General features: G+C 62.7%; 2 protein-coding genes across 2 annotated transcripts in view; one reads left to right on the top strand and one right to left on the bottom strand.

The window, feature by feature from the left end:
- The window catches only part of BOP1 (BOP1 ribosomal biogenesis factor), a 69,802-nt gene that overhangs the window by 11,927 nt on the left and 33,158 nt on the right, over nt 1-24,717 (bottom strand). The gene's annotated exons all lie outside the window — the stretch shown is intronic.
- SCX (scleraxis bHLH transcription factor) lies at nt 1,990-12,256 on the top strand. The gene is made up of 2 exons (XM_056333127.1): nt 1,990-3,296; nt 11,426-12,256. The coding sequence occupies exons 1-2, from the start codon at nt 2,778-2,780 to the stop codon at nt 11,462-11,464; spliced, it is 558 nt and encodes a 185-aa protein (XP_056189102.1). The 5' UTR covers nt 1,990-2,777; the 3' UTR covers nt 11,465-12,256.

The raw sequence follows: 24,717 nt of genomic DNA, 5'->3' as shown, positions 1-24,717 counted from the left end.
GGACAGCCACAGGGCCAGGGGTCGGGATGCTGCAATCTCCAGCGCCAAAAATCTCTGCTTATTTAAGACTGGGGCTTTCCGAGCCAGTGCCAGGTGTGGTGCTAATGTCCTGACCCGGGGCTGAGCTTCACCTGCACACAGGACCACTCTCCATCCCGCCCCGAGCCGGAGGAGCTGAGCCACAGGCAGATGGATGTGCTTCTCACCAGGAAGGACAGCGCAAGAAAAGCGCCCAGGGATTGCACTTGGATAGAAGGTGCTAGAGAAAAGCAAGATCATTAGCGGAGCTAAACGAAAGCAGATGCCTACAGGAGCCTGGTTTTCCAAAGCACACATGGTGAGCGCCCAGCACTGTGGAAGGAGATGACAGTGGCTTAGATTTCAGAAGCTGCCGAGGCTGCTGATGAACTGTGGTAGCGCACTGCAAAGGTGCAAAACACCGGCTCGGAGTGACAACACCCTGTGTGGAGCTCCTGCTTGGGAGTGTGCTCGGGGAGGGGGTGGGGGGGGCACACACCGTGCACCACCACCACCGCCGACACGGAGGGGAAACCCGAGACTCCACAGCAAATGGCAATTCCCGTTTCTGGCCAAGTTAAACCGCTGCTTATCAGCACACCACACCAACGCAGTGCACTCGAAGGCCATGAGGCAGCTGTACCAGCAGAGCAGGGGAGGGTCTCACCTGGCTCCCCTGGGGCTGCATGCAGGCAGGGCTGGAGCTGCCGCTGTTGGGGACTGCCAGTCCCCCCCTCCCCAAGAGCAGCCGGTGTCCCTCCTGCTGGCAAGGGGAGAGCAGCCCTGAGCCCCACCAACCCCCAGGCTGTGGGTCTGCAGCCACCCTGCCAGGGGGTGATGCTGCCCTGAGGGTCCCGGGCGGCAGGAGCTCTGCCGGGCAGGGGGATGTGCCCGGGCACGGGTGGGCTTTCTGTGGGTGCTGCTGCTCTCCCTGCACAAAGACAGAGTGTACAGCTGAAGGGGACGAGGTTATGGAGCTGGGACAAGGCAGCCTGGAGCTGAAGCAACTCCCTGCCAGCTCAGGCACAGCCTGCTCCAGTGCTAGGAGGTCCACAGGTTCCCTGGACCCATCCTGGGTCCCCACATCTTAGGGGCAGCTCTGTGGCCCAGGATGCTGTGGGGATTCCCACATGCCTGGCCCCAGAGGAGGAGGCTGATGGCCTTCACCAGGGCCGAACCTCCCTGTCTGCCCTCTGCCACTGCAGCAAGGGCCAGCAAGCTACAGAGCAGCCTTGCAGCACCTCTGTGGCTCCAGGTCCACAATCTACGCTATGAATTCCAGTGGCCCTGGGGCTGCCACCGAGCGGAGAGCCTTGCGGAGCAAAGCCAGAGCTGGGTCCCATTGCCACGAGCCTCTAAGCTCACCTGCGGAGCACAGAAAATTTCCTTTGGTCCCACGTTTGGGCACAGCCAGCCAGGATGGCCCCGCTGAAGTGGCAGCCACTGGGGACCCCTGACTGACCCCCCAAGCCCTCTGTCCTCCAAGGAATCTGCTCGAGCTTGCTGCGTGAGGTGAGCTGGCACAGGAAGGGGAGCAGGGGGTAGTTTGGGGCAGGTTGCAAAGTCGACCCTGCCAGCAGGTGCCAGCTTCTGCAGGCTCAGCAGAGCCAGCATGGTTATGGGACAGGCTATGGGGGGAGGTTACAGGGACACAAGCAGGCTCTGTACCTGCACGCACCTATCCAGGTGACAGAGACACAAACGATGTTCTTGTAATCTGGGGTGGAAATTAAAGCAAATTCAAGCAGCAGGCATGCACCAGGCAGGAGCTTTGGTGGAGGTGTGCCGGTGGGCAGCTCCTCAAGGGTTAATTCATCCCTCTCTGCCCCATTAGCAGCAGCAGCAGCAGCAGCAGCAGCAGCAGCAGCAGCAGGATGGATTTGCTCATGCTGCGGGAAGGGGAGGGAGTGCTCTCAGGGGCTCCCTCGTTGCAGGGACTGCTGAGCAGCCCTAGCCCCAGCCTGGGGGTGACACAGCCCTGTCCCCAACCCTGCCTGAGGTGCGAGCTGCCCACGAGCCCCGCAGGCACTGGGCTTGCTCCTGCCTCAGCACTGAGGATCTTCTGGGGGCCTCTGGGAGCCCCCAGGGACGCCCACACCGGTGCCCACCCCCCAGCAGCTTCGTGTCCAGGCAGTCAATGGGCGAGGAAGCCGCCCAGGTCACCGTGTGCCCACCACGTGCCGAGGCTCAGGGCTGGCAGGTGAACCACAGCAAGCGCTCCCATCCTCATCCTGGCCACGGTGCCTGCAGCCCACTGGCCTCGGGCAGGACAACCCACCCCCCCGAGCCCTGAAGGGTTAATTCCCCTGCGGGGATGGAGGGTGAGCTCAGGTAGGCGTGAGCCTGTCGGGCTCCCACATCCAGAGCTGGAGCAGGGCTGCCTGCCGGAGCCGGAGGAGGGGCCTGGCTGACCACTGCTGCTGCTATAAAACTCCCAGCTCCTGCCACACTCGGAGCCTTAAGATGCACATGTGTGGGGAGAGGAAACAGGCAGCGCTGCCTGCAAGCAGCCCGTAGCCCCAGAGCGCGGAGCCAGCCGGCGGGGAGCTGGGGAGGGGGCCCCCCGCAGCACCACCCCCCAGCCCCAGCCTGCCCCTGCCCGGGGAGGGCGACACCAGCTGCCAGCCAGCCGGGGCTCCCCGGACCCCCGCGGGGCAGCAGCATGAGCGCCTGGAGCTGAGGCTGCCTGCAGCAGGAGGAGGTCGGCAGAGCACGGCGGTCCCCACGCGGCTTCCCCCGGTGTCCCCTCATCGCCCATCATGTCCTTTGCCATGCTGCGCTCGGCCCCCAGCCGGTACCTGTACCCCGAGATCAGCATGCTGTCGGAGGACGAGGAGAACGGCAGCGAGAGCTCCGGCTCCGACGAGAAGCCCTACCACCTGGATGCCGACGGCTATGGCCTCAAGGCCAGCAAGCGCAGGAGCGGCAAGAAACCCAACCGGATCAACAGGGAGCCCCGGCAGCGTCACACGGCCAACGCGCGGGAGCGTGACCGCACCAACAGCGTCAACACTGCCTTCACCGCCCTCCGCACGCTCATCCCCACCGAGCCGGCCGACAGAAAGCTCTCCAAGATCGAGACCTTGAGACTGGCCTCCAGCTACATCTCCCACCTGGGGAACGTGCTGCTGGTGGGGGAGGCGTGCGGGGACGGGCAGCCCTGCCACACCACCCCTGCCTTCTACCACCACGGCGGCGGCAGCCCCCCCGCGCGCGACACCGAGAACTCCCAGCCCAAACAGATCTGCACTTTCTGCCTCAGCAACCAGAGGAAGCTGGTAAGTGGCTGCTCGCACCGTCCCCCCGGGGCTTTTGGCTGGAGGGGGCTGCGCTGGTCGCGTTGGGGGACCCCCAGGTGTCCCCAGCCACAGCCGCGCGAGGAAGGGGTTAGGGAGCGCCGGGGTGCTGGCTATAGCTGTTGGGGCTGCTGTGAGCCGAAGGGGAGATGGGATGACGGGGGAGAGGAGCTGTGTCGACACGAGCTGCAGAGCACGCCAGACCCTGCTGGCAAGCCCAAAACCTGGGGGTGGAAAATACGGTGCCTCCCTTCAGCACATAGAGATTTGCTGCCCAAAGCCCCCAGCAGCTGCTTCCAAACCTCGCACGCGTTCGCTGAAAGGCAAAGGGACAGAAGGGGAAACCCTGCAAGGGTGAGAAATGGGATTTTAGGAGCTGGAAATCGGGCGGAGGGAAAGTAAGAGTCTGGAAAGAATCTGCCTCTCCCCTCGGGCAGAGCACAGGCAGCAGACGGAGAGCTGAGAGTGGTCTGGGTGTGGGGCTGGTGGCAGCCAGGGCTACCAGCCCCCTGGGGCCGGTGGCTGGCCACAGGGCCAGCTGCTCCATCCCCTGCGCACCCAGCTGCAGGCCTGGTGTCCCAGGGAGCCGTGCTGGGACAGGGATGGGGAGAAGCTGAGGTTACCGCCAGGGCACTTAGGTGCCCCTCCAGCATCCCAGTGGATCGGGGGGACCAACAGCTCTGCCCCACGAGCACTCGCAAAGTGGGACGGGCTGTCCCAGTTTGCCGAAGGCACTGGTGAGTCTCCACCGCCGAGTAGGAGCTGTAACACTCCAGCCAACCCAGTCCACCCAGTGTCCCCAGCTCCTGGCTCTCAGCCCCCTGTCCTTAGGGATGTGCGCTCCCCACTGCGTCCCAGCAGAGGCTGTCTGCCTGTCTGCCTGGCACCAGCACCAGCCAGCACCTGCCATGCCAGCCCACGGCTCCGGTGGGGTGGGCACCAACCGCCCACGGAGGGTGAGGGGGGCAGGTGGAGCAGGACACAAGCCTGGCAGCCAGACTGGGAAAATCCAGCTCCAGTGGCAGCTCTGCCGAGGCTCCGGGGGCTGTTTGCCTGACTGCCACCAGGTAGGAGAGGCAGCGAGCAGCTCCCTGTGCCGTCAGACCTCCAGCAGCGTGGGGAAAGCCAAGCTGCCCCAGGGGAGCCATGCGGGGCTGCAGCCCTTCTCAGAGCTCTCCCAACGTATGGGGCAGCTCTTGCCAGGCACACAGAACCACGGGGGAGCGGAGGCACTGGGAGGAGGTGGCTGTCAAGAGCCTCCAGCCTTGCTCAAGAAGGCTGTGCCCCGGGCAGCGGGGTTTTAAAAACCTGTTGGTCTCCTGGACAGTGCAGATGGTGTCTGGCAGGGCAGAGGTAAATGGGAGCGCAAGAGCTGAGGCAGAGGCGTCGGGAGGGCAGCCGGAGCCGTGCACGCATGCTGCACCGTTTGAACCTGTTTAACCCCAGTGAGTAATGCCCTGAAGAGGGAGAAGTCTTTGTTAAGGATTCAAGGCTCATTAAGCATGAAGCAGTGGCGGTAAAACTAGTCACGAGCAAACTCTGACAGCCTGAGTATTTCAGAGCAGGAAACCCCCAAACGCTGTTAATCCCCCTTGCACATCCTTTCCAATTCACTAGAGAAGGAGACAGAGCTGGGAGCAGCAGGCAGGAGGGAATGGCGTCGGGAGTCTTTGCAACTGCTGGGATTTGCGCCGCTAAACCTTAGGTCATCAAAGATGAACACCCAGGGAGACCAAGAGCCTGTCCCGTCCGTAGCTTTCACAAGCCCCAGAGTCCAACGCTTCTCAGTGGGTGAGGGATGCAGACCACCAGCTGCCGAGTGCCCTCGTGCCCCAGCAAGCTGCCCCAGCCAGTATCAGCCCAGTTTAAAAACAGAGGCTGCAGGTGGGGAAGAAGCTCCTACAGGGCTGAACTGGAAAACTCCACCTTCCAGTTACCAGCCTGTTGGGAAACCTCCAACAGCTACAAAGATCAAGCATTCTCCCCCTCTTTTGCTGGTATTGCCGCTTTTGCATCAACTCCAATAAATCCCCATCTCCGCTTTTGCACCAATTCTGATAAATTCCCATCATGGCTTTTGCATCACTTCCCAGCACAGGCTGCTGTGCAGGAGCAAATCCCAGGACAGGCACATGTGCCAAGGCGCAGGGAAAGGATAAGCAGCGCAGGACTCCTGGGCCAAGATGGGCCAACTCCCTTCCTGCAGCTCATCTGGATAAACCTTGGCGAGATTAGATCCGGAGTGGCAGTCAAAGGGGACGAGATACTTGGGTTTGGCTGAGAAATAAGCTAGGTCAGGCTCACGCTCGCAAGACGGGTCCGAACAGACAGTGCCTAAGCAGTGCACTCGCTCTGTGCTTGAGATTTTACGGCCAGATAACAACTCGATAGGTTTTATTGTGTGTTAAAGGAATAAAATAAACCATCTTTTATCAGGAAGGTATTGTGACAAATGGTGAGGAAATGGAAGCAGTCTCCTCTGGAGCTGCAAACCTGGCGCAGCTGGGAGCTCACAGTCCGTTTGACATTGGGTGCCTTGGCTCTGGGGAGCCAGATGGCCACCGTCCCGTTCCGGAGAAAGCAGCTCGATGCGGGGCTGCTGGCCTCGCCTTGTGGCCAACACTGAGCCAGGGCCAAGGTGCACGGCAGCTCAGGCCCTTCGCCCCAGCACCCACCGGCTTGGGAGCTCAGCGACGGCACGCAGCTCCTCCAGGACCCCCTTCCCACCTACCTGTCCCACCGGGGAAGGAGGCAGAGCCACTTCTCTCCCAAACACACACACAGCTTCGCTCCACGCTGAGCTGAGAGGAGAGCAGCTTGATCATACCAGAATATACACTGCCTCGTGCTGCTGGGTGCTCAGCTCAGCACGGCCCACCCGTCCCCCTCGGAAAGGTCTGCTTTTCCACCATGCCTTTTCGCTCACGGGTAAGGATGTCGTTTCAGCCGACGTGGCCTTGGGGTATGTGATTCCATCTGCCTCCATCTTTCTCGCCTTTGCCAAAGAAAGGGTAACCTTGGGAGGGCTCTCCTTTGTGGTGCCCCCTGGCAAGCCCCTGCCCCATTTGCCCCCTGCCACCAGTTCTGGCCGTCCATTTGGTGCCAGATGTGCCACCGGCTCCCCCGTGAGAGCTGGCCAGCCTGCAGGTGCCTGCTGTGGCCAGCTCCCTAAAACCTCCTGCCCAAAAGCCCCTGGACGCGCCGGGCATGCCATCCCCACCCGAGCGTGGGAGGCTGCCCCTGAGCCATGACACCTGATGTCTCAGCTCCCCTCGTTAAAAGCTTGGCAGGAATTTGGCAGGAGATGGCAGACGTGGCACAAGCCTGTGAGACAGCGTGGCCGCCTGGCCCCCAGGCACCCTGGTGGGGAAGGCAGGAGCACCAGGGATGCGGTGGGTGAGCATCTGCGGTCACTGCGAGAGGGGAAACGGGACAGAAGGTGTGGGCTGCTGTGCAGATGCTCCTTCTCGTGACAGGGGTCACAGGACAGGGCTCGGATGGGGTGTTTGGGGTTGCCAGATGCTGCGGGCACCCCAAGGGACAGCTGAGTTGGGCAGCACTTTCCACGGCCTATGCCTCAAACCAAAGGCCTCAAATCACTTTTGCTGGCTGAGCAGCACCCCGGGGGCGAAGGGGCTTGCCCAGATTCATGCTGCATGACTCAGCCTTGCCTCGCACCCAGGCATCCCGACGCCTTATCCCAGGGACTTTCCCAGATAGCGCTGAACCCAACACCATCTCCTCGCTGGAAAGATCTTTCTTTAAAATGACTCACGTAGGTGTCCCCCGCCCGCTGGAGGAAGGAGCTGCCGAGGCTGGCGGCTGCTCAGGCTTCTGTCAGTTCCCCCGGAACTAATCAAAAGGTTAAAAACCCACGTGGGGACAAGGCCTTGGACTTGGCCAAGGCCCCAGTGAGGACACAAGCAGGAGGGAGGTGGATGCCAAGTGGTAGGAGCGTCGCACTCGCCACAGGCGTTCCAGGACAATGTGTGGGTGGGTGGCAGTGACAGAGGGGACAGTCCCCAGCATTGCCAGGGAGCAGGCTCCTGCCGCTCCCGTAAGAGAGTGCCGGGAGTGGGGTCCCGGGGCCATGGTGCCCTGGACACCCATCATCCCCGCCAGGCTTGTGCTTCTCCGGGTTTTCCTCCATAGCTGTTGCCTGTGCCATCGTCCCGTCAGCACTCACTGGGGGGGGGACGACACGATCAGGTTTCTCCTCCAGCGACCGTGTCAGCTGGGAGAGTTGCTGTGAAGAGCCACAGCTCAAGCAGCTCGCACACTGCCTGGGTCGGGGGTGGTGGACTGGGCTTGTGTAAATGCCCGTAAGTCCAAACCCAAGCCAGGCCTCTTGCCAAAGCTGCTCTGGGCTGAGGGCCCTCGCAGCATCCTCTGTGTGCCACCCGCCCTCACCAAGCACTTGTCCCTGCTGCCCGCGTTGCGTTGAGCTGTAAGGGACTGAGGGGCAAGGGGGCCTGGGGGCAGAGTGGGGGTCACCTTGAGCAGTCAGTGCCGGCATTGCACACCAGTTGAAGTGATGAAGGAAGAGTGGCCAGCAGTGGCCACTCCGTCTTCTGGCGCAAGAGCACGCATTTGCACGGAAGGCAAACGAGGGAGGGGACACTGAGACCACCCGGGAGCTAAAAGGTGTCACAAGGGCAACCACGGCTAAAGCCCCCAGCCTGACTCACCGGAGGGCTGACCTGTCCCATCACCCACGGGCAGGAACAGTGCAACGAGCACCACGTCCCTTCCCAAGCCACAGCGGCAGCAGAACATCCCACCTAGGCCAGCCATGCAGAGCCATACCTGATCCTGGGGCGCAGGCAGAGTGACACTCAAGCTTCCCCTCTGCGTCTTCTGGGAACCCAGACCCACAGAGAGCACCCAGCCCATGCTGCAGCCCCTTGGGGGGGGCCCAGAGCATGATCGCTCTCCCCTGACCTTGAGGTGGCATGCCTGACCCAGCCAGCCCTTTGGAGGCAGGTGGGAGCCCTGCAAAGAGCAGGATGGGGTCACGGCACAGCCGTGGCGTTAATTGCCAGCACCGCCAGCCAGGTGACGTGTCAGAGAGAAGCAACCGAGCCTGGGGCATGGCAAGGCTGTAAAAGAAGCCCCCGGGCCCCCGTGTCAATCAGAGTGGAGGGAAGGGACAGAGGGGTACCCGCTGTGTGTGCACGCTGCCCCATCCCGGGCGGAGGAGCCGGAGGGGCAGGCAGTGGCTCAGTGCCACCAGCTTTGTGCCAGGGGCCGGAGCAGCTCCAGGTCCTGCAGCCACCCTTCGTGGGCAGAGCAGGTGGGCAGGGAGGGCAGAGCCAGGCGCCGCAGGCTGGTCTGTGCCTCGCCATCCCCCAGAGGAATGGGCAGGAGGAGAGAGGCTGCAGCGCTTCCAGGCAGCATGGGGAGAGAAAGGTGATGGCCATGCAGACCCCCAGCCCCTGCCCGATGCCTGCCCTGGCAGGGGGCACATGGGGCAGGTGAGGCAGGAGCCCTTCAGCAAACTCTTCCAGAGCATCTACCAAACCAGCTCTGGTCCCAGGGAAAGGGAGCAGAGAGGAGTTTTCAGTAGAGAGAGATGCGACAGGGCACAGGGCCGGAGCAGAGTGATGAGAGGAGTGCAGGTTTTCCTGGGCAGCTAGGACAGGACCTCGGGAAGGGGCAAGGTAACCAAGCAGGAGAGCAGCGATATCAGGGGGGAGTTTAACCTGGCCTGCAGGGACCTGTGGGGCTTGGCAAAAGGGCTGGGGCTGGCGAGGAGCCCTGCCAGGGCAGCTGGCATCACTGCACGGAGCAGGAGGGGGCAATATGGGCAGCGGCTGAGTGCCGGGAAGGCAGCGTGGGTGTGCTGGGTCTGGCTGAACCACCACCGCCAGCCCCTGCCACAGGCACAGGGGGTGCCGCAGCACCTGGGGTGAGTGAGGCAGCCGATCACAGAGGGTTTTGCTGACTGGACCCTGTGCAGCCATGGGTGCCCAGCTCAGAGCTGCTGGCTCTTAATGCTCTGTCCCTCGGGAGGCAAAATGCTGGCAAAGCTTTTTTAAGGGCAGCCTCAGCCGAGCAGGCTTGTGATTCAACACTGAGAAACTCGCAGCCTGCGTCAGGGGTAACAGTAACTGTGAGGAGGGGGAGAGGAGGAAAGAGAGGGATGAGTGGGATGATGGGTTTGGGCTCCTGTCACACACTGCTTTGCCTGCATCCCTTAGGTTTGATTGCTTGTTGCAGCAAAACCGCTGGCAGCCACCTCCCCTGCGGCGCCGAGTGCCACGCTGGACGCAGTGGGGGCAGGCGCAGGAAGGGCTGAGCCCGGGTGCTCGGCACAGAGCACTGGGAGAGCCGCCCTTGCTCCACCGTGGCTGGCGGTGCCCTGCCCCAACGGGTCTGCAGGGGCAGCTGCAGCTGCAGGGCACCCAGAGGCACCGCTCGGAGCAGCCGCTCCAGGCTCCAGCACAGGCATGGCTGAGGCGACCCCAGGATGGAGCCCCCCCTTGCCCTCGCCCCAGGCACAGAGGGGAAAGCTTAGTGCCCTCATTGCAACGGCTGTCGCCACCAGCACTCCCCACATCCCTCCTGCCACGACCCAGCCCACGGTCACCCTGCCACCAAGCCCACGGGACGGCCATGCCTTGGCATCAGCCAGTGGGGACGGGAGTCTGGACCCACCTGCAGGTTTTATGTGCAAAACCCCATGATTTGGGCATGGGGTGGCACATCGCCGGGCTGTAGGGATGGGGACAGTGCCGGGCAGTGGAGGGCTCTGTGCGCACCCCCAAAAGCTGCCTGCAGGCATGGATGACGAGCTGCCCAGAGCCACGGGCAGAGCCCAGGAGCTCCATGCCTTGCCCCAGCGCCATCCCCCCCGCTCCCCCCACGGTATCTACAAGATGGGACAGCTCCGCAGCCCTGTAATTTACTGTTCCTGCTGCACTTAATGGCAGCGGAAAGGCAAGGTGATAGGGGAAAAAATATGAGGCGGGATTTTCCGAATCCCCATTTCCTCTCCAGACAGCACAAGAACTCCTGGGGCCTGAACATCTGGGAAATTTAATTTTACCATTTCTGAGCTGAACTCCCCTTCCCCTCCCCTCCCCTCCCCACCCCTGGTAACAAAGGAAGAGTCAGAGCAGGGGCCGCACGTGCAGCCGTGGGGGAGGCTGCGCAGCAGCAAGCCCTGCGGACCAGCCCCGGGACGTGGCCTCAGCCGGGACACGCTGGCAAGCCACAGGCCAGCAAAGAAGTGGAAACACCACCTAACACCTGGTCCCTGGGTGGAGAGACCTGCAGCCAACCTGGTCAAACTCCAGACAGCCAGGAATCCCATCAAACTGGAAAGGAGAAGCGCCAGCTCTGCCTGCGCACACCTGGCTGGGGCAGTGGTGGGGCTGGTGGGGCTGCTGGTGGTAATGGTGGTGGTGCTGGTGCTGGTGGGCTTTTCTGGTGCCCGGGGAGCAAAACCCAACTCGCAGCCCGGCTGCCACCGAGGGGCTGGCCAGGAGGACTCTGCGATGGCCCAGGAAAGTTTCCTGCAAGCTGCGGTCCCCAACCAGGTGGACAGGGACAGGCTAGTGTTTTTGAGGCCTCAGCAGAGCGCAGAGGTCCCGACCGCAGGAACTTGGGCTGCAGAGGCCCCCAGACCAGCGCTGCTATCGGCGATTCGGGCAGTGTAGAGGGTTCCCGTCCTGCCGCTACCTCTGTGCGGGGAGAGGGCTCGGGAGGCAGGCGGCTGGATGCTGGGGCGCGGCACAGGGTGGTGAAGTGCCAGGCATCCCGACGAGCGCAGGTGGCAGAGGGGAGGCAGTAAGGGGAATCCCCTGGCAGGCAGGGCAGATATGAAGGCACCTGCAGGAGCAGGGCTTTGGGGCAGATGCAGCTCCGGGTCCTGCTGACTCCTCCAGACCCCTACCCCTTGCCGAGAGACATGGAGGGATGACAATGACACCTCGGGAAAGCTGCCCCACGGCTCCCAGGAGCTGTCAGAGCAGAGCTGCCGCAGGACTCTCCTGCCAAGCACCCGCGCGGGGAGGAGCGAGAGGCTCCCGGGCTGCAGCCAGCGTCCTGGCAAAACTCCCAGCCCCAGGTGTGTTTTTTTAACTTGGCCTTCTCCTTTTTCTCTGCAGAGTAAAGACCGAGACAGGAAGACGGCGATTCGGAGCTAGATGATCACAGTTTTCAGGAAGGACAACAAGGAGGAGCAGAAGGAGGAAGGATGGAAAAGCCACACACACAAAACCACAGCCATGGACACTCCTGCCTTCACCCTGCTGCTGGGGAGAGCTGCACGGCATCGCCCCGGAGGACCTTACCCTGACCCGGACACACACCTTGGCAGAGGCCAGGTGTCCTCCCCCGGCTCGGAGGGGTGACCGCAGATGGGAGGCGAACACGGACGCGGCAGGACTTTGCAGGACCGCGTGCGGCGGCTCAGAGGAATGCTCGCTGCGCAAGGACACTCCGTGATGGCGCAGGCAATGCAGCCGCTGCCCGGTGAGCCGAAGGGGCAGGGGACTTGCTCCGGGGCTCCTTGGAAGGGGAGTCCCTGCCCCGGTCTCTGCGGATGCCACACAAGGCGGCTCCTGGGGGAGAGCTGGCACTCGGACGTGCCCCGTCCCAGGTCTGACTTGAGCAGCGCTGGTGAAACCGCTTATGGAAACACCCTGCTCTCCCTGTCCCCTTCCAGCTTTGAGCCACTCCATCCCCTGAACTCTGAATCCTGGGGTGCTGCATTTGTTGAGTTTAATCAATACATGCTGGTGTTTCATGTCATTGATATGATAATATAAAGCCTGAGCAATTTGTATAATTAAAAATGAATATGGTTCAGACTCAGGGCAGGAACTTCCTTCCTTCCAGAGCCCCTGACCCCTCTCACACAATAAACCTCTGGTTTCACCTCACCCACACTGGCTTTAAACACCGGCCGGTCAGCAAGCGATGGAGCCACAGCTCGAGGTCCACTCCCTGCGCCAGGCACAGCCTCTCCGCCTGCCCCCCTGCCCTTGGGACTGAGCCCAGGCGCAGGGTTTGGGGGGGGGGGGGGGGGGGGGAGACGACCCTTCCCACAGGGTGGCCTGGGGCAAGCACTGAGCCCCATGTGCTACGCTTAGACCCAGCTGGAGGACCAGGTAAAAAGCAGGGACTCAGTGAAAACCAGATGCTGCAGCTGAGCTGAGTTTCCTGGGGAAATAAATTACACACATACGCCATGGCATCTCAGCGCTTGCCGGCGCTCCGGCGCTCGCTCCGAGATTGCGTGGGCCTCTGGCTGCAGGGCAATGAAATGCTCCTTATGTCACCAAAACAGCGTCCTGAGGTTCTAAAATGCGCAAGATGGAGTCAAGGTTGAGCCCTGGCCCCCTCGAGCAGCAGGTGAGGGGCTGCCAGCTCCTCCTCGCTCCCTCCAGCCCCTCGGGAACCCAATGGGGGTCAGTCCCTGTGCCAAACGGCTGCTCGAGTGCGGGGTCCCGGTGGGCCGGGGCTCTGAGCTCTGCCGGTGATACATGCACGCACCAGAAACGCCAGCTTCTCCTTGCCCTGCCAGTGGGACCCAGACCTCCCCTGAGGGACACGGGCTGCTGGTCATACTGAACCCCTCCTCCTTGGGAACCCCCTCTGTGGGAGGGACCCGGGGTGCTCTGGCACCCAGCTCGGCGGGGAGGGGTACGCTGGCACCGGTACGCTGGCACCGTGTGTGTGCAGGACTGGGGGGGATGCCGTGAGAGGGGGCTGGAGAGGAAAGAGGCCAGGAAGATGGGAGGCAGCGCAGGGCACTGGGGCGGTGGGCTCCATGTGCTGCGGCAGGGGGAAGGAGGAGCCAGCGCTCCGGACCCCACGGCACACGGGGAGCCAGCAGACCACGGCACCCCTCGCTAGCGCTGGCGAGTACCCGCGGTGCAGGTGGGCCCAGCCTGGATGGCTAAAACGTGCCACAAAGCATCTCCCTGCTCAGCGCAGCAGGGACCTGGCCACTGCCCGGGGCCTGGGATCGAGGTGGGCAGCCGAAGGGGCGCCAGCCAGTGTCCTGGGGACCACCGCACCCTGCCCCCAGCTGTGCAGGGGACACCAGCTGTTGAAGACAGGAACGGCTGTGAGCCCTGGAGAGCCCAGTCCCCTGGGACCCAGGGCTGCTCCACACCGGTCGCAGGCACTCCCCAAAGATGACCGAAAGCTTTTACAATTTGCCTGGGATGAATTATGAGGGTTGTGGGTGGGTCTTGGAGGGGCTGGGGGCCACGCTCTGTGGCGGGGAAGACGAGGGGGGAGCAGCAGGGCTTAGGGATGCTCAGCACTGGGAAGCAGCGCACAACTGTCCACAGCTCCTCCTTCCACATACACCAGTCCAGCGTTGGGAAATATGGCCCTCTGCCACTGGCAAGCCATGGGCTGGGGTAGGGCAGCGTCCCCCAGCCGGGCACAGCACACAGCCACCAGGCATGCTAAGCTCCCCGGCCAGGAGGTGCAGGAGGGCTCCCTCGCTGCTCCGCACGGCCCTCGGCTACAGGAACGTCAGAGGCAGCTCGTGCCACCGCTTGGCCCAGCTCCCCCAGCACTAACAGAGTGGCAACGGGCCGTTCCTTTCACGCTGAAGGGTTCAGAGGCCCCGAGTGGCTCGAGTGTGGGGCTGCTAGTTTGACATGTCTGGTGCTTTGCTCGCAGGGAGCCCGGCTGGGTGCCGGGATTTGGAAGTGCTCCGCTTTACGGGGATGGAAATTTTTAGATTTTTAATTTCAATATTAGTGGTTTCGAAGCTGGAGAAAGAGGTTTGGAAAGCCTCCCTGCCTCTCAGGCAGGACTCAGAGGCATACACAAGCAGTGATGGATACTGTTGAAATGAAATTTGGAGGCACTGGGGAGGAAAACTTCGATTCAGTGGAGCCCTTTCGAGTCCTGCAGATGAGGTCGTAACACTCAACACTTAAATGATGCTTCACCAATTCCAAGGGACGCTGCCAACTTGTCCCCACCCACACCGAGGCTGCTGCGGTCATGCAGGGACAGGGGATCGGTGCTCAAGCAAATAAAAACACGGCAAGGCAGTGTGGTTTGCCTTTGCATGGGCCTGGTGGAACGGTGCCGGCAATCCGCTGGGTCCCCGCACCACTGGAGCATCCGAGCTGAAGTGAAGCTGCCGAGCCACAGCTCGGCACCAACAAGGTGCAGAAGGCACAGCAGAAGAGGAGGGCCCGAGCAGCAGTGCCCTGGCAGACAGCGTGCCGCGCATACCTTGGCAGGCAGCAGCTCCGCGATGCTGCCACCGGATCCCGTGGGGCCTCTTCCAGGCACAAATTCCTCTCCCAGCTCATCACCGTGACCACGAGCCGAGCGCAGGCACTGCTCTGTCCGGGTGGAGCAGGGAAAAAGCTCCAGAGCCAGCCAGAAAGGGACGTGCTTGCACAGGTACAGCTGCAGGAGATGCAGCTTTCCTCCTGCTCTAACAGCACTCCCCAGCTGCGCTGCTGGCAGCACCAGGCTCTGTGCAAAGCCAAGTGCCGATGGGCTGCGTCCAGCAGGCACAGCCATGAGCGGAGGCAGCAGCCAGGTCCATTCCCCCGTGCAGCTGCTCACCTCCTTGCCCTGCTCCCGATGCACGTGGGGCACGTGCCACGCTGCAAGAGGTGAAAAGCTCCCACGACCAGCAGAAAAGCATTCCCAGCTCGGGAGGCCATGTCTGCTCACCGGTTGGTGCCGGGGGGACGGGCGGCCATCCGCAGAGAGCTGTGCGGCAATTGCTCTCAGCTGTGTGATAGGGCCTGCCCGGGTGCAGAGCAATTTTCCACCACATATTTGCTCTGTGAAGTCACAGGTAGCTGCAGGATTTGCACGTCTGCCCACATCCAGGACGTGCCGCTGGCTCGGGAAGGTCAGGGAGACGGGCTGCAGCTCCCTCAGCAACGCTCCCGCGGGACTGGCAGCAAGCCTTGGGTGGGCTCCTGCGAGCTCCTCGCTGCCAGCCCCGGGCACCACAGCTCTCCTCGTAATTCCCACTCCAGCCCTTGCCTTCAGCGCCTGGGATGTTCCCCAGAGCGCAGCCCCCGGCCCGCAGCCGTGCTGCAAGCTCCAGGAGCATGGGTCAGCTCCCGCTGGAGGCAGAGGAAGGAGCAGAGGGCTTTGGGGCTGAAAGCCAGTCCCCACAGTGCTACCCCACCTTTGGTCACCTGAGACATGCTCCAGGGGACGAGAGCTGGCAGCTCCTGCCCTCACTGTGAGCCAGGAGAACCCACAACCAGGAGAGCTAGGAGAACCCACAACCAGCAGAGAAAGAAACAAAACGGATGATTGCACGAAGCAGATCCCAGAGCAGAACCGCACTGCAGTTGCTGCCTGGGAACAGTCCGCGGTGTCACACCGTGGTGCCACAGCACGCTGGGCCGAGGTGGGGAGGCACCAGCCCGTTTCCCCCCACCCTCCTCTCCTCCGGGCAGAACTGCTCAGCAAAACCCCTGCCAGCGGAGAGACGAGAGGTTTCGCAGCAAGCCGCTCCACCTCGAGCAGTCGGGAATGAATGCTGCCTCCGTCACCGCCCAGCCCACGGCACAGGCTGAGGCTACCGCTTGCCACGGGCTTTGCACCCCTCCAAACCCCAGCTGGGGGTCTGAGCCAGCGCCAACCCACGACACCCCAGCACCAGCAGCAGCCCAAGACGGAGCTGCCAGCAGCCCCGCTGCAGGATCTTGCTGCCCATCACGGCCATACCCTCACTGACCCCCGCGCCTTCCAGAGTGACTGGGATGCCCCGGCAATGACCACCGAACTAACAGCAGAGACCCCTGGATGCCAGCAGGGCAGCCTCACAGCACTTTCATACCTGTTAGCCCAGTGATGCCAGTGATGCCTGTCAGCCCCACCACGCCTCCCGCTATGCCCAGCCCAGCTTCTCACCATCTGCCCCCACACCTGTCCCAAAGCTGCCGACTGGCACAGACCGCGTGGCAGCTGAGCCAAAATGCCAGAGCTAAACCAGCAGCGAGTTCACAGAGGCTGAGCGTGACTCTCCTGCGCAGGGCAGCTCGGGCACGGAGCTGGCGGTGCAGTGCGTGGTGTGCACAGCCCCTCCGGCAGCACCCCCGTGTCCCTGCCCCCGGGACGGGGGCCTGCACGCTGCTGCCGTTGCTCCCGATCCCCTCCACACACCTCCCCCAGCCCCTTTCTCTGCCGCCCTTCGGCAACGTGTGCAGCTGGCAAGCTATTAAAATAATGCAGGTGAAAATTATAGGTTAGCTAGTAAAGCCTTACAGAGGTCTCAAGAAGAAAGGAAAAGGGTCTTTAAACACACCTTTCTGGCGGCTGGGGAAACAGAGCTGCCCCAGGGCGTGCTGCAGCCCTCCTAGCTTCGAGGCTGGCCAGCTGCAGGGCCAGCAGAGCTCAGGCACCCCTGCCCCTCACCTGACCCCCGGCATCGCTCCCCCGGCACCCCTTCCCCTCGCCTGACCCCCCTGCTCCCTGCAGCATTGGCTCACGAGCGCTCAGGGGGCCAGCAGGTCTCCGACCCACTCCCCATGGCACGGAGCCGCCTGCCTTCGCCCAGCGCCGCTGCCAAGGGCTCAAGCAATTCGGGAGCATCCCCATGGGTCCCTGGTGCCTGTCACCGCACTGCCGGGCACCGGCCCAGCGGGCTCGCCAAGTGTTTTCCTCTCCCTGCTGTTCTGCAAAAGGCCAGAAGCTGCAGAGGAAAACGAGCGGGTGAGGTGCCGAAGGAGGCGATGCAGCCAGCCACCAGCACGCGCAAGCAGAAGCAACGCAAGGGGAGGATGCTCTTGAGCTCCTTGCAAGGGGCCCAGCTGCCCCCCGCCATGGCGGGCGCAGGAAAAATCCTGTCGCAGAGCTGCAGCACCGACCACAGCAGGGTCAGCTGAAGCAGGCTGCTCAGGATCCCACGGGACAACGGGGCCGTGTCCAGCTGGGTTTGAGCATCTCCAGGGTAGAGATGCCACAACTTCCCCAGGCACAGGTGGAAAAGGGGATGAAACCTCCCTTAGGCAGCTTTTCCCAAACACTCCCGTACTGCTGAGGCTGCAGAAACCTGCCCTCCAGGGAGAACCCTGTCCGTCCCACGCATGCTCTGGTCTGCTGGGGTTCAAGTCCAGCCTGCTTATCTCCTGCATTTACCAGACAGGGAAAGAATTGGCTCCAGACAAGCTGGGGATGCCACCCCTCTCAGTCCCAGTGCCAGGGGAGTCCCCGGGGACTGTCCCAGCAGGGAATTGGTGACGCAGGAAGATGCTCCAGATGGACAGAGCCCGCTCGCGGCAGCGACAGCCGGAGGACCAGGGCAGAAGGGCTTTACCATGGCAGGCTGGAAGCTGGAGGAGCGGCACAGCACAATGCCTTGGGGAGCTGCCGGCGCAGCAGCTGGTGGGGCACACGTTGGCCGGCACTCGGGGATGGAGCGGGGCCAGCACAGCCCGGCAGCTCTCCAGAGAGCTCGGGCCGCAGGGGCCAGGGAGAGGATCCTGCCCCACGGCTTCAGGTGCAAGGAGAGGCAGCCGCTGCGTGCTCGGTGCTCGCCGGCAGCCAAAGCAGCTCAGGAAAAGCTGAGCGGGAAGCAGCAGGGCCAGGGCCCCGAGAGCACGGGCAGGAGCAGCCCCATGCCTGCACGGCAGCCGGGAGCACTGCTGGGGAGCTGGGTGTGCTACTGGGGAGCTGGGATTGCTACTGGGGAGCTGGGATCACTGCTGAGGAGCTGGGAGTGCTGCTGGGGAGCTGGGAGCACTGCTGGGGAGCTGGGAGTACTACTGAGGAGCTGGAAGTACTACTAGGGAGCTGGGAGTGCTACTGAGGAACTGGGATTGCTACTGGGGAGCTGGCATCATTGCTGGGGAGCTGGGAGTGCTGCTGGGGAGCTGGGAGTGCTACTGGGGAAGCAGGAGTGCTTCTGGGGATCACTGCTGTGAGTCTGGGATGATCTGGGGCAGGAGTGCCACTGGCCTTTTCAGCTCCAGCACCTTTCCAGATCCCCAGTTAACTGCTTACTGGTATTCTACCTGCTGACAGATCCCTAGGGAAAGCCACACAAATGCAGCCTGGAAAAATGCTTTCCAGCAACCATATGGTGACTAACCTAAGTAATCCAAGTTCTGCGTTAGTCAGCATGCTCTGAGAGCAGCTGGGTCTGGGTGCAGCACTTGCTGGTAACCAGCAGCACATTCCCCAGCCTGGGCACTGGCCTGTGCCACACGTGGGGCTGGCCAGGCAAGGGGCCAGGCTGGCAAGAGGCGTGGAGATGGCACAGCCACACTCACCCCAGGGAAAGCAGACAGCCATTCAGGGCCACTGGAAGGATGCTGGGAGCCTCTGAAAAGACAAATGCACCGTACCACACACGCAGTAACCTGAGTCCTGCGAGGCACAGCATCACCGAGGCACAGCATCACCCGTACAGCCTGACCCAGCTAGAGGAGGCTGCCCAGAGCTCCACGACAGCTCCAGGCAGTTGTTTCTGCTCCCAATCATATGCTGGGAGTGAGGAGAGACAACCTGCCACTGGGGGAAACCCTGCATGCGACAGGGCAGGACCAGGGATGAAGAACACGAGATTGCAGGTCCCGTTCCCCCAGAGAGACCACAGCACATGCGGGTTTGCATGCAGACGGGTTTCAGAAAGGGGAGATGGGTCTCGCCACTGGGTTTCAGAAAGAGGAGATGGGTCTCGCCACCACAAGGAGGGCTCCAGGGCAGGAGCAGCAGTGCCTGGGGGGACCTGGCCCCTCCCTGGGCCACCATCCCTCCTTGCCGGTCCTCCCCAGGGCTCCTCCTCCCTCCGCACCCCAGCAAGAAGAGGAAAGCGTGGCTGCAGACTTGCCAGTCGGTGGGATTTTCTCCTTGCGCAGGCATGCACTAACTCTGTTTACGAGTGCTCAGCCCTCGGCCCCGGGGGACGAGTGAAATGATAAAAAAAGAAAGAGAAGAAAGCCCAAACACGCCCGCGCACACCCACAGGCACGGCAGGTCTCAAACGCTCCAGCTCAGCTCCGGGGATCAATTTCCCCAGCTATTCCACACGGCTGCGGGGCTCCGGGGAGCTCTAAAAACAGGAAGCCAGTGGTGTAATTTTGAAGGAAATTCTCAAAGCCAAGCCATTAAGGGCTAAAAAGGAGGCTGCATCCAATTCGATCGGAATAGAACAAAATAAAAAACATCATAATGGCAGGTTCAATATTGAGAGTAACCCAATTCCAGATTTCCTCTGCTTAATCCTGCAGGAACCCGCAGATGGCTGGGGGAGGGGGCCATGCCCAGGCAGTCTGGCGGGGCCGACGCTGCCATTCCTGTGTCCCCGGTGCCACCAGGAAGCCGCATGGCACCGGGATCAAGCACCTCCTTGTGCACGAGATGGGGTGCTCTCCTGTGTGGTCAGCCCTGCTGCCAAACAGCCCCTTCCGAAACAGCGACTACCTGCAGCTCTCCTGGTTTACAGCTTAAGGCAGAGCTCTGGCTTCACACCGAGCAAGCCGGGGCCCTCCGCCGATGAAAGGTCCCTGCTGCTCGCTCAGGCTGACGGCGGGCTGCTCCTCTCCCGCAGCGAGGCGAGTGCTGCGCCCTCGGATGCTCTCCCCTCCACCCAAACGGGCTGTTGTCCCACTGCCCCTTCCCAGCAGCCCGGTTGAAGCCACACTGGCTGCCCCGTGCTCTCCCACCGCCATGTGCGCAGGGAGGGCTGCTGGGGCACACCGAGGTGGGGAGAACAAGAGGGGTCTTACCGCAGGGCATGCTGCTGGCCAGCCTGGGAGAAGCGCAGACACCACCCTCATGCCTGTCGCTCCCTAAGAAACCTCCCGCTCTGGCTGACGCACCTCTGTCACTTGCTGTGTGGAGCAGTGTGACTGTACTGGAGCCCCCGGGGCTGAGTGAGCGGGGCTGTGCCTCCCTAGCCCCCCTCTCACAAGGCTGCAGGTACCCCGGGACCTGGAGCGGTTTTAGGATGCGCACCAGGGCTGGGAGAGGTGGGGAAGCTAAAAAGCAGGTGAAACCTGAAAGCAGCCAGGGTGAGAGCACCTTGCTCTGTGACATGTTTAATGCATCTGCCGCATCTGGAGCCCCAGCTCTCGGCCAGGACGCTGCCTTTCCCTGCCCTGGCCAAAGAGCTGCACGCCCGGCGCAGGGTGGGACTTGCGGGGAAGGATGCACAGCCCTCCTGTCACAGCCGTGCCTCTGTGGGCTCCCAGCCTCCGTGGGCCAGTGGGGCGGCACGCAGCAGCACCAGCCATCCCACCGTGGGCGCCTCACTGCTCATGCCGCCAGCCCTCAGAGGGGTCCCACGTCCACAGCAGCAGAAAGCCTGGCCTGGGTGAGCCCCCCACTCACAACTACCTGTCCCCAGGCTTGAGGGAATGAGCTGCTGCACTCACCACATGATCCATCACAAGGTGCTCCCTGCCTGCATCCCTGCTTAGCACCTGCGAGGCTGCCAGGAAACACATGTGACCCCGCTGGTATGGCTCGGCAGGCCTTTCTTCCTCTGATTTAGTTGCTGTTAGCTTTTTTCCCACCCTCCCCCTTGCCTCACTCCACTGCCTGCCCTCCTTGCTGAATGCTTGCCAGCTGGGACTCACCAGCCCCACTCCCCCGAGCAGGGGCAGGTGCCGCCCCGAGCCCCCCCGGGGAGCCAGGACCCCCTCGCCCCTCGCCACCCCGACTCCGATCCTATCGCTCGGCCGCACGGCCGCGCTCCCCGGCAGCGGCAAGCGCTCCCGGTTCGTGCCCCGCGGTCTCCCCGTCCCCGACAGTGGCCTGCGTGCCCCCTCCCCACTGCTGCCCCCCCACCGCCCCGGCCCCCTCCCAAAGCAGCTCCAGCTGTCAGTGGCTCGATGGGAAGTGCAGGTACGCTGCTGGCTCCCTGCCCGTCTCCCCTGTGTCTGTCTGGTGAAAGAGGAAGCCAGTCCACCTCTGGAATCCTTCACTCTCTCCTCGTTCCTGCTCTCCCCGCGTCTCCCCCGGGGATTCGGGGTCAGCCTCTCTCTCTCGGTCTCTCTTTTTTCCCTTGCCCCTATCAGATTACAATGCATGCAGTGTTCGCTCCAAATCCCCCACTGCACGTTAATTCTGTTCCTCTGTCTCTAACTACCAAACTGCTTTCCTGTGCCTCCTGTCTTTCCATTCCTCCTCCGCTATTTTTTATCTCTGACAAATAGAGCACGTCAGCTCCAATTGGAGTGAGCGGGATGGGGAAGGGGCTGTGGGAGCAGCCAGGAGCCACGGAGGAGGGCGAGTGAGCGGGGAGCCAGTACAAGGGGTCCCAGCAGGCAGAGACACACGGCTCCCCAGCTCCGTCCACCAAATCCCAGTCACTGCCAGTGCTCAGATGGGACATCCCAGAACAAAGAGCTCAGAGCAGGGCCCCCGGGCTTGGAGGCCACCCGAGGCAGCCAAGACCTCCCACACAATCTGTCAACCTCACCTGCCTCAGTTTCCCTCTAGCACACAGGGCCGGCTCTCCCCAAGGGCTGAGAATGCGTGTCCAGCGCCTGAGCTGGCCTCTAGGCGCTTTGCTCCTGCCCAGAAGCTGAGCGGGACTGCAAGGCAGGGCATGGAGCAGCACAACTCTGAGCAAACGTGGGGCTCCCCTGGCCTGCACAAGGCATGGCAGGCTGCAGAGGGTCAGCCTGAGGCTGCACCGGGTAGCTGGGGATCTGAGGGGGGGTCTCCTAGCCTAGGAGGAAGCCCAGAGCAGAGCACAGGGCTATGGAAGCAGGATTCAGAGACTTCCAGCACTTCTTGATGGGACAGATGGATGGACCTGGGTCTCTGCCGCTCCGAGCACAGGCCACCTCCTCCCAAAGGCAAGGCAGCGGGCGCCTGGCCGCAGCCCAAGCCCCTGGCACTGGGCAGCAGCGGTTGGCTCTGCCAGGGATCCTCCTTCCCTACAAGGGGCACTGGGACATGGGCTACCCTGTGTCCTCACCCTGGCTGTCCCACGGGGCAGGGGATGAGCAGCAGCCTGGCTGAGGACCCAGCCTGCGACGGGGCAGCGCAGGGGGCAGCAGCCTCTGCAGCCCCCCCGCCCCCACAATCGATGCCCATGCCCTGCGGAGGAGCACCCTGGCCCTGACCTTCCTCAAGGCAGCTCAGCAGTGAAGCAGAAGGCGCAAGGGGGTGCAGACCAGTGGGAAAGGCAGCAGGCTGTCACCCCTGCGCTCCTGTCAGCTCCTGCCCCAGCAGGGCACCGAAGCACATCAGCCCGCTGCCCCTGGACGGGGCTGGGTGCAGAGGGAGCCAGAGCAGGAGGGCGACGGAGGTGGGGGGTGGGATTCCCCCCACAGGAACCGCAGCGGTTAATGAGGGGGAAAGCCATCACCGGGGCTGAGGGGGAAGGCAGAGGCTGCACCGTGCCCTCCCCCAGCCCTCCCTGATTTACGGGGGGGTGTTTTCTTTAGCAAACCCAGCTGCCGGTGGCCTTCCTGCCGATGCCTTTTACCCCGCTCTGCACCTGGAGAGGCTGGGGAGGCAGGGATGGCCCGTCCTCCCCCTGCACGGAGCTGGGAAGGGGCAGAGGGGATCACTCCTACGTGCGGGAGGAGGGGAAAGGCGAGGGAGCCGGGATCTTCTCAGTGGTGCCCACTGCCAAGGTAGAAGGCTGTGGGCACAAATGAAGACAACGTGAAATTCAACCCGAACACAAGATGACACTTTTTTTACGGCGAGGTTGGTCAAGCTGTGGCCTGCAGTGGAGTCCCCATCCTTGGAGATATTCAGCACCTGCCTGGACACGGTCCTGGACAGCCTGCTCCAGCTGACCCTGCCCCAGCCAAGGGCTGGACCAGACACACTCCAGCAGCCCCCGCCAGCCGCTCCGGGGTTCAGTGCTGGGGGATGAGACCCCAGAGAGACCCCTCTCCTCCCACAGGGCGAGCAAGCTTGGGCCTCGAGCAATTTAGACGGTAACCGCTAGGTTTCAGAGTAAACAGGGGCTCGCGTGGCAAGGGACGGCAGCCTGCGAGTCGCTGCCACCACACAGGCCCAGCAGCGCAGCTGAGACCCACTTCGCATCCAACAGCAGCAAGGACTATAAACCTCCATAAAAACAGCTGAACTATCGCCCCAGTCGGTGCAGAGCTGGGTCTGTGCTCCTGCCACCCCTCCGGGAAGGTCTCCTCGTCTGGCAGGTTGGAAGTGTTCCTGGATGTGCTGGTGGGGAAGTCCTGGGACTTCCCAGCACGACCTTTCTCACCAACAGCACGTGCCAGAAGGTAAGTTCTGCTGGGAGAGGCAGAAAAGAGCCCAGCCTGCCTCAGCCCTCCCCACACCACCTACCTCGCTCCTGCTCCTCCACAGCCATGCCGGGAGGCCGTGCAAAGAACAGCAGCAAAACCCAGCGCAGTGCCTGCAGCTGAGCTCACCCTGGGACCAGCCGCGGCCACCGGACCACCCATAGCCACAGGACCCGGCACAGCCACGGGACCAGGCACAGCAATGGGACTGGCCACGGGACCAGCCATGGCCACAGAACCAGCCGCAGACATGGGACTGGCCACAGCCATGGGACCAGCCATGGCCACAGGACCAGCCATGGCCACGGGACCAGCTGTGGCCATGGCCCATGCTCACAACTCTGCCCGCTACCAGGGGCTGCAGTGTGCGGGGGCCGGTCTCCCCCTCCCTCCCCACCTCCAATATTTCCGTGCTGATTTACTGCCCACAGAAAAAGTTTCCCTCTCTGAATCCAAGATTCCTTGTGTTTTGGCTCCTGCTCCCGCAAACCCGAATCAACTGTTAATTTTGGCAAGCCCCCTTCTTCGCTCTGACCATGGTCGGACTTTTCCATTCTCAACACCTTGGGAGCTGTTCCCAGGGGGGGGTGGGGGGGGCACAGGCATCCCCTTCTCTTCCTGGGCACTCTGCCCTCCCTGTTACAAACCAAGGACTGGGAGGACCTGCTGCTGCTGCCGCTGCTGCCATGAGGGCTGACACTGCACAGACGAGTCAAACCCAGAGCCCCCTGCTCCCCACCCTGCTCTGGGCTGGTGTTTACTGTTACGTTACTGGCAGAGCTCAGGAGTGAGCCAGGTAGGTCTGAAGAGGTCCCACTTCAGCAGCCAGCCCGGAGCCGTGGTCTTCTCTGGCCCAGTGGGCAACCGCCCAGTGCGGCAAAGAGGAGCTTGGCTCGGCTCCGCTAGCTCCAAGCGGGGAGCAGCTGTCTGGCAGGGGAGGCCATGGAGATCCACCAGCAGAGCTGGGGGAAGAGAAACCACAGCAAGCAGTCACTTTGTGGGGGAACCTGTGGCTAAACAGATTTGCAAGTTGCCCCACAAACACATCCAGCACCAACGGAGGGCAAGAGGCGCCCGCCGCACCCTGCACTGCTCCCAGGGGTGAGGGCTGAGGGCCCCAAGCGCTGTGGGAGCCCTGGAGGTGCCGCCGCGTCCCTCGCTGGGATGCCAAGTCCTTGTGCTGGCCTGCGCACAGATCCCCCCTCCTT

The sequence above is a fragment of the Falco biarmicus genome, chromosome 3 (genome assembly GCF_023638135.1).
Source record: "Falco biarmicus isolate bFalBia1 chromosome 3, bFalBia1.pri, whole genome shotgun sequence".
Taxonomy (NCBI): Eukaryota; Metazoa; Chordata; class Aves; order Falconiformes; family Falconidae; genus Falco; species Falco biarmicus.
Note: the sequence above shows the minus strand (reverse complement) of the source record. Positions and strands in the feature narration are given on the sequence as shown.